The sequence below is a fragment of the Vulpes vulpes genome, chromosome 11, assembly GCF_048418805.1.
Source record: "Vulpes vulpes isolate BD-2025 chromosome 11, VulVul3, whole genome shotgun sequence".
NCBI lineage: Eukaryota > Metazoa > Chordata > Mammalia > Carnivora > Canidae > Vulpes > Vulpes vulpes.
In genome coordinates this window covers 26,809,587-26,818,207 of record NC_132790.1, presented here as the reverse complement: position 1 = coordinate 26,818,207, position 8,621 = coordinate 26,809,587, and the positions used below count along the sequence as shown (strand labels likewise).

At 55.6% G+C, this 8,621-nt stretch overlaps 1 protein-coding gene across 4 annotated transcripts in view; it reads left to right on the top strand.

The window, feature by feature from the left end:
- Positions 1-768: 768 nt before the first annotated feature.
- Positions 769-8,621, top strand: part of ARRB1 (arrestin beta 1) — a 77,147-nt gene continuing 69,294 nt past the window's right edge. For all 4 annotated transcript variants that reach the window (XM_072725941.1, XM_072725944.1, XM_026010461.2 and 1 more), the window contains exon 1: positions 769-952. In XM_072725941.1, coding sequence (XP_072582042.1) covers positions 933-952 — 20 coding nt within the window. In that variant the 5' untranslated portion in view covers positions 769-932. The remainder of the gene's footprint in view (positions 953-8,621) is intronic.

Genomic DNA, 8,621 nt, shown 5'->3' with positions numbered 1-8,621 from the left:
GTCACCCATAAAAAGCCATGAAGCTTGGTAGGGGCCTTTGCATTGTGCTACCCTGCCAGGTCAGACTCCCAGGCCACAGCGGGCCAGCTCTAAGCTTCTTCCTTATCTCCGGTGCTCACTGCTTCCTCTTCCTGGGCAGCCACGGCCACCACCCCTGGCTGGTCTCTGGCCCCTTCCCACCCTCATCAGTTCCCCAGCGTCGTGGCCCCTTCTTCCTGTCCCCGGGGGTTGCTGTTACCTCTCCACAAGGGGCGGGGAGTTGGGGTGGGGGGGTGGGGCTGAGGCCGGGCCGGGCACCCGGGGTCTCCTCCAGGCCCCCACCCCCACCCAACCCGGGGCTGCGCTGGGAGGAAGCTCAGCCTTGGGGTGGGCCGACCTTGGACTTCCACCCTCCGTGGCGCATGAAAGGCGGCTCCGGCGTGCGCGGGGGAGCGCTCCTGCACACACGCACAACTGCACAAAGACGTGCACACCGTTCCATCACATACACGCCCTAGTCGGCCGGAGCACACGGGCGTGCACACGCCGCGACACACTCGCGTGCACACACGCGCACGTATAGACACCCCAGCGTGCGCCCTCACGTACAGCACACACAGCGGGTGCACGGCTGTGGGGACCCGTGCCGACCTCGGGGCCCTGCGCTGGCGCGCACACGCAGTTCCCGCAGGCACGCGCAGGCACACGCGCAGGCACACGCGCAGGCACACGCGCCCTCCCGCACTGCTCCACGCCCCTGGCCGCGGCCCGGGCGCTGTGCGGCGCGGCGGGCGGGCCCGGGGCGGGGGCGGCGGCGGCGGCGGCGGCGGCGGCCGGGAGCGGAGGAGGCGGAGCAGGGAGCCGGGAGCCGGCTGGCCCGCGCTCCTCCTGCCGGCCGGGGATTTTCCAGCCTGGGCGCTGTCGCCTCGGACCTCCTGCGGCCGCGGCGGACCATGGGCGACAAAGGGACGCGGTGAGTGCCGGCGGCGGCCCGGCCCGGTGCCCGCGGGGGCGACCTGGGTGAGGGCGCGGGCGGGGGTTCCAGGCGGTCACCCCGGGAGCGCCGACGCCTGGCTCCGCGGCACGCAGCTCGCCGGTGCCCCAGGTCTCCTGTGTGCTCGCTGGCGGGGCCGCGGGGGCAGTGGGCCGAGGGTGGGGGTGCGGAGGGCAAGGACCCGGACGCCCCGTCCGGCTGGCAGCTCCTCGGGTTCACACACACACACACACACACACACACACACACACACACACACACACTCCCTCGCTGCTGACACCCAGTACTGGCCAGCAGACGCAGAGACGCGAGGGGGCAGGTTAACACACAATGGCAATGGCACACAGGCTCATGGAGGCACACGGGCACACTCGTGCTGTCACACACACGACATTCAGTGCCACACGCTCATCAGGTACAATAACATACTGTCACACACTCACTGGTATACACTCGGGAGCACATTCTTGCTGACGGCCAGGTTGGCATACACAAGTCACACTCCAGCACACATCAGTTCTATCACACCTTCGTGTGGGCACACACATGTTGGCCTACACCAATGCACACATACAGTGTCACTTGCACTCACTGTAACAAACCCTCTGAGTCGTGCCCTCACACGCTCATGCTGGTCCATGTCTCCTCAGCGCAGGGTCTGCAAGACCACACCAGCACCGACCTCCACAGGCACGTGTGTCAGACTAATGCCCACACAGACTGGCACCGCATGGTCCCAAGCCTGCAGACCCTGGGGCTGCTGACACACTCTCTCCAGTCCCTGCATGGCGAGAAGTGGAACCACATCACACAGGGTGGCAGGCCCCCCGGGAGCCTGGGAAAAATGCATCCCATCCACTCTGTTTCCTTTCCCTCTGACCTCCAGAGGCCTGGGGTGGCTGGCCAGGATCTGTTTTAAGCTGGGGTGGGGAAAGGGGTTCCTATCTTCTTAGGAGCTTGCCCTGGCTCAGAAAGGGAGAGGCTTTGCCTCTGAGATAGAAAACTGGGACAAAACAGGGGAGGAAGCTGAGGCAGGGCAGCCCCTGGGGACAGCCCCTCTAGACCAAGACAGGCACTCTGGTTTGTCACCCCAGCTGTTCCCCTTCACTTTGCCTACTCCTTTAAGTAATAGTAGAAGCTTCTCCCTCCTCTCTTCCCTCTCTCCACCCTCCCTGTCTCTCTTCTTGCTTCTAATAATTATGTATTGAGTGCCTGCTGTGTACTAAGCATAGTGTGGAGATCAAAGATATGCAAGACCTATTTCCTCCCCAAAGGAGCAGATATTAGGGAGAAGTGACCCTAGTGGTCATCATGTTTTGTGACCACAACAAAGCAATTTCACACTGGCTACCATCTGACACTCTTTCTCAACAGCATTAGAAAGATCCTCCAGAGATTATTTTCATTTTTCCGAAGAGAAAACTGAGGCTTGGAGGTAATTTAGAAACTGCTTCCCCACCATCTTCTTGACAGCTCTTCAAGGAGGTTAATTTTCCCCTTCCTGTTTTCCAGAAGAGGAACCAGAGTGTTAGAGGTTACCTGACTTGCTTAAGGTCAAGGGGTGTCAGTAGCAGGGCAGAGGTCAGAGCCCACTTGGCCCCAGAGCCATTTCTCTGTGGCTTGCCCGTGGGCACTACTAGCGAAGGCCTGCATGGGCCCTGGGTTAAAGGCCGAGGTGGGGTTCCCTGCTCTGTGTGTGGAGGCCCAGGCTGGTTGGGGAAGCTGCAGAAGATCATGAGGCCTCTGCATTCACCTTGATGATTAGTCCTCATTGCAGCTGGCTGGCTGGCACTGTGACCTGGTCTTTGTTCTCAGTAGGAGGATATGTGGCTGTCTCTTCTGCTGTCTGTGTCCCCCAAAGCCAAGATCCTCCTGACCATTGAGATTAGATTTTTCTCCTTGTGAGAGTTAGGAGCCCTTGCTCTTCTTTATTCCTCCTATTCTGCTTCGCCATCAGGGTGACTCAGCCCCTCTTGGGCCTTGGTTTGCCTCTCTGTGACTTGAGGAGGGATGTCCCTGCTCCCCACGGCTGGCGTAGGTTGTCAGCAAGATGGAGACACGGTGAGCAGCTAGGTACCTGTTGGAGACCTTATCTTTGGGGTTAGGATCTTTTCCACAACTCCCCCTGCTTGCCTCTAGCTCATTGGGGGACCTTGGATAATTGTCTTTACCCTTCTGGGCCTTTGTTTTCCTGTGTGTAAATTGGACCTGTCAATACTAAAAATTTCAAGGCTCTCTTGTGTTTATTGAATTTGCTGGGCAGGGGAAGAGGTGCTGCCTGAAGCCTGAAGCCCAGGCTTGGCTAAAGTCCATTCAATGGATGGTGGCCCTGCTCTTCTCCCCTCTCCTGTAGTCCCAGGAGGTCTCCCTCCTCCTTCCAGACAGGTTTCCTGAGTAATTTGGAAGAGAAGGGCAAAATCAATAATGGGCTGTACCTTGCCTCATTCTGTAGGCCATGGGTTTCTACTTTCTCTGACCTAGAAGAGGAAACTGCGAATACCCAATACTCTAAGGATCAGGAGTCATGGCATCCATCTCTGCACTTGGACCCACCCCCTATATGAAAATGAGAATGAGTCAGAAGCTGTCACTGTCGTCTAGGAACTCCCAAGGTCCAGGGGGAAGAAGGGGAGGAGACAAATGCTTGGATGGGATTAATTACAGGGCAGGTGGTATGATGATTGCTCTAACAAGGTGCTGTGGGAGCAATCATACATCCATTCAACAAATGTTGACTGTCGGGGGGCTGGGGCTTCCGAGAAGAAGGGCACCACTCTGTCCCGTAAGGATTTAGAGCAGAGCAGGTGATTATACTGCAGGGTTACATGTGCTGTGGGAGGCTTAAAAAGGAGTCCACACCCCAGTCCCAGCAGGGGGCATGGTGAAGGAAGCTTTCATGGGAAGGAGGTGGCTTTGGAGCTACGGGAGCTTCATCTGGAAGGATGAGGAGGCCAGGGTGGTAACACTGGGGATGTCGTTCCTGGCCCAAGGGTACAGACCGTGCAAAGGCTCGGAGGCATGAAGCACCCCGTGCAGCCTGCAGGTTGGGCTTATGATGATGGGTGAGCCTCAAGAGAGAAACACAGGCTACTCAACCTGACATTCCAGGCTAAGGAGAGTCTGTGGTGGTTCATGGTTCAGCAGGTAGGGTGAGAAGAGGCATGGGAGTAGATGTCCCTTTCAGAGGAACACCTTTGGCAGTGGCTGGGGCCATAGGGCAGAAGCAGGGGGACTGGTGAGGAGGACCAGGAGGAGCCTGGGAGAAGGTAGGATCTGAGCTAAGGTCGTGGAGAGGATGCAACTGAGAAATATGAATGAGAAGGTGGTGTCCATTAGCCCGACTGCTCGGGTGTCTGGTATGTGTCAGGAGACTTACATGCATGATCTCATTTGGTTCTCCCAGTGATCCTGTTAATGGAGGGATTTTTATTCCCTTTTACAGATGAGGAAACAGACTAGGAGAGATTAAGTAATTTGCTGCCATTCAGCCAACAAGCTTCTGAACGCAGCCTGTGTGTTCACAAAGCCCTCTGCTGCACCGTGCTTCACCCAGAGGGAGAGGGCTGAATGGCCCACATGGTTTGGCCTCCCCCACTTCCTTGGCAGCTCCCCCCTCAAGTTGTGCATCCCTTCTGGTTCTTGCTGTTCTTCCTTAACTAAACTGCTGACACGAATGATCAGAGTTAGATAACAGGAGGGACTTTCTGCGAGGCAATGGGAGAGAATGGGATTCTCTTTCCTACAGATGTTTATGACAGTTTCTTTGTTGGAGGAGAGGAGAGTGGGTTTGATGGGGATGCATAATCACCAACCCTCTTAACCTTGGCTGTCATCTCTCTTGGCTGTTAAACTCTGAGTGACCTATCTTGGCTGGAACTTAGGGAAGTCCTGTGGCTTTGTCCAGGGATGCTTCTGGGGTTCGCTGGGAAGTGGGAGTGTTAGATCTGACTTACCATCTCTGGTCCCCAGTCTAGGCTGGCTTCTGGGCTTCAGACTTCTCCACTGCTCTCTCCCTTCCAAGTTTGGGCATCCTTGCCTGAGACTGAAGTTTTCCACTGGCATGGGTTCAGGGGGCTTGTTACAGCTCGGAGCTATGACAATGGAATACCAATAGATGGAGAGTCACCACAACCCAAGTGGCCCCCTGGCCTCAGCCAGGCCATCCTCTGCTACTGCTAGAGTGACTGTGCTGACCATCTATCTCTCTGAGGCCTGCTGGAAGGGGGCAGCTTGACAGGGGGCCAGACTGGAAGTTGAGGAAGATGTAGGGAGGCTTCTGCATAAATGGGTCAGGGTCCTGAGGTAGGGATGGAGGAGGGAGGTGGGGATTTGAGTCTTGGGTTTGGAAGTGGTGGTTACCTTGGGGAACATGGGTATTGTGGTGCAGGGAAGAGGTATGGTGTGTGCAGAGGACAGTTAGAGACAGCTGGAGCCTTGGAGAGCACTGACACCTGAGGGGGACGAGGGGCCCAGCCTGAGTGAGGCTCCTGGGAGTCAGCCAGAAGGCTGCAGCTGGTGACTTGGTGAGAGGGCTTCTGATGGGGGTGGCAAGGGGCTATAGGGGAGAGGGGAGGACTCTGTTTTTCCCTGTGCTTGGAGCTGGGGTGGGCCTAGTGGAGGAAGAGTGTGAGGCCCTGTGCTTGGGGTGTTAGGAACTGGGAGTATGGGAACCTGGGGGGTCAAGCTCAGCTGGGGGTGGGAGGACATTGCAGAAATGTGAACTGGTCATAGGGGAGGTTGTCTGCACTGGCTCCTGAAAGAGGGACATCTGATTCAGGCTGGGTGTCCTGGGGGAAGCCTTCCCAGAGGAAGTGTCTTCTAAGCTGGGTCCTGGGGCAAGCTGTCTAGACAGAAAGGGCAGACGGTGGGTGCAGGCACAAGAGTGTGTGTGGTGTGGCTGCTGAGGGATATGGCTGCCCTGGTAACTAGGCCTTGGGTGCTGGGTGGGTGCATTTCATGGCAGTTTCTCACACATTTATTGGTACCGCAGGTGTTTTTTTTTTTTTTTTTTTTTTAATTCCCCAGTTGGTGAGCTCCTTGTGGTTTGGGGCTATTTCTGTTTTCTGTTTGTGGGTCCTTTATCCATCACTGGGTTTGATTCATTGGAGATGCCTGGTAAAGATTTGTTGACTGGATTGAATCCTTCCTTCTTGCCTCTGCTCTCAGCCCAGGGGCATTCTAAAGGCTGATATTAGGTCTTTCCTAATATTCAGGAATTCTGAGGGTGAAAGCCATGTGGGACATTAGACCAGTTTCAGTGGGGGTTGGGGGCAATGGGGGGTTTCTTCCATCAGATTGTGAAGTTCTGAGGGAGAGGGAGGTACCATCCCTATCAGAATGGGGTTCCTGGGAGTGAAACCAGTTTCTCCTCCATCAGACAGGCTTCTGCCGAAGGAAGCCCTGTGTCCCACGTCAGACTGCAGGCTTCTGAAGGTGGGGCATGTCTCAGTATGAATGGGTATTATCTCTGATGGTTTCAGGCACCCTCTCTGTCTCCTGTGTGCAGGATGGGTCCTGCCCCAGGCAGGGCTTGAGTCCTGGTAGCTGGGGTACAACAGAGGGGGTGGGGCAGGACAGGGTGGCTGCTTTTGAAAGGGGAACAAAGGAGTCTGTTGTCCCAGTCCCCTCCCTCCCTCCCCAAGGGGCTCTGGCAGGGTCATCTCTCTGGAGACGCCTCCTCCTTCCTGGGACTGGCCCCATCTTTAGTCTACTTTAGAGGAACTGCCTGTTCCTTCCCAGGAGACCTGGTGCCAGATGAGGCCAGGCTCCAGGGACTGGACCACACAGGTTCAGGAGTTGTGTGTGACTAAAGTCACCACAGCGACTGAGTGGCTTTCCCTCTGCTTAGGATGGGGCTGGGCCTGGCTGGGGTCACAGCTGATTCCCTGGGGCCTCCTTGTACTTGGAAAGGGATCCATTTGTTGGTCCGAAGAGCCTGGAACGAGATGGGGTGCTATGGCTGGTGTCAGGCCAGGAGGAGACCTACTCCTCACTCAAGGTCTGAGCACTCAGGGGTGGCATGGCCTCTCTCTCCAGCATGCACCCACGGGTCCAGAAACAGAATGGCTGTGGGCCTGGATGAGGCCAGAGGGCCTGTCCCTATGGCTGTAGGCCTCCAGCTCTATAGCTAGGCCTCCTGGTTCGTTTGCAGCTTCATCCTCCTCCCTTCTCTGGTGCCATTAGTGGGCAAGGATGTGTTTTGACAAAAGGGCAGGAAGGGGAGGGAGCAGACGGCCGAGATGTACTATCTCAGGAGGGTCCCAGGGGTATGCTCTAACGCTTAATCATTGCTGTGTGACCTTGGGCACAACATTCACACTCTCTAGGTCTTGGTGTCCCCATGGAAGTCAAGTCACCCATCATGTGCAAGGAGGTAACTCTCCCTGAGTTATGCCTTTCCCATGTTCTGCTAGTAGGTTTGGGGGTGACCTTTCTTCCAGGGGATGCCAGAAGTGGGGGATAAGACAAAGCTCAGGCCTCTGTCACAGGCCAGGGGACCGAGACTGCAGGGGAACTGGGCCTGGGTGACTTTGGACTGTGCCCTCAGCCCACTCTGATCTGATTAGCATAGACTAATTAGTATAGTGGGTAGGACTTAGGAAGAACCAGATTTCCAGGTTTCAAATACCAGCTCTGCCACTTACCAGCTCTGTGACTTCTCCTACTGTTTAACCCTTTCTCTGCTACAGCACCCTCATCTGCAAAATGGGGCAGTAATAGTGCCGGCACAGCAGGTTGCCCCGAGGATTAACTGAGTTGAAATAGCTGAGGCTCATGGACAAGTCCCTGGCACAAGGGCAGTGTTATTTGAGGTTAGCTGCTTCACCAGGCTGTGAGCTCCTCCAGAGAGGGACCCTGTTTCTTTCCCTCTTGAGGCTTCAAAGGTCTCAGCACAAGCCTGTTATATCATTGATCCTTAGTACACAGGTGGTGACTTGACCCAACACAGTACCCTTCCTGTCTGTCCTTCAAGGCCTGGATCATATATGGCCTCCTTCAGGAAGTCCTCACAGATCCCCAAGTGCCTTTGACTTTTTTTTTTTGGCCGCCATTCTTTCCCCACCCCCTTTCTCTCATTCTTGGCACTGATCTACTCCCCCTACACCCCCTAATGTGTACTGGTTATTTACATACTCCTTGATGTCCTCCATGTGAGACCAAGGACACCTGCCCTGAGTCTCTTGTCCCTGTACCTGTGCAGACCTGGCATGGCACCGAACTCCATAATATTTGTTCAGTGAAGGAGGCTGGCTGTAGGTGTTTCACTGGGAAAAGATATACTTGGGGGGGGGGCGGTGCAGTGTGGTTGGTGAGGACAATGGGACATCTTTGCTGATTTTGAAATATCTAAAAGTGATTTTGTGTGTGTGACCCAAAGAGCTGAGGTCATAGGATGAGTGGCTTTACCTTGCTAGGAGAATTTTTTTTTAAAGATTTTATTTATTTATTCATGAGAGACAGAGAGAGAGAGAGAGAGGCAGAGACACAGGCAGAGGGATAAGCAGGCTCCCTGTGGGGAGCCTGATGCAGGACTCAATCCCAGGACCCCAGGATCAAACCAGAGCCAGCTCTGATGTCCTGATGCTCAACCACTGAGCTGCCCAGGTGTCCTGAGAATGTGTTTTCTGATAAGCAGAGCTATCTGGCA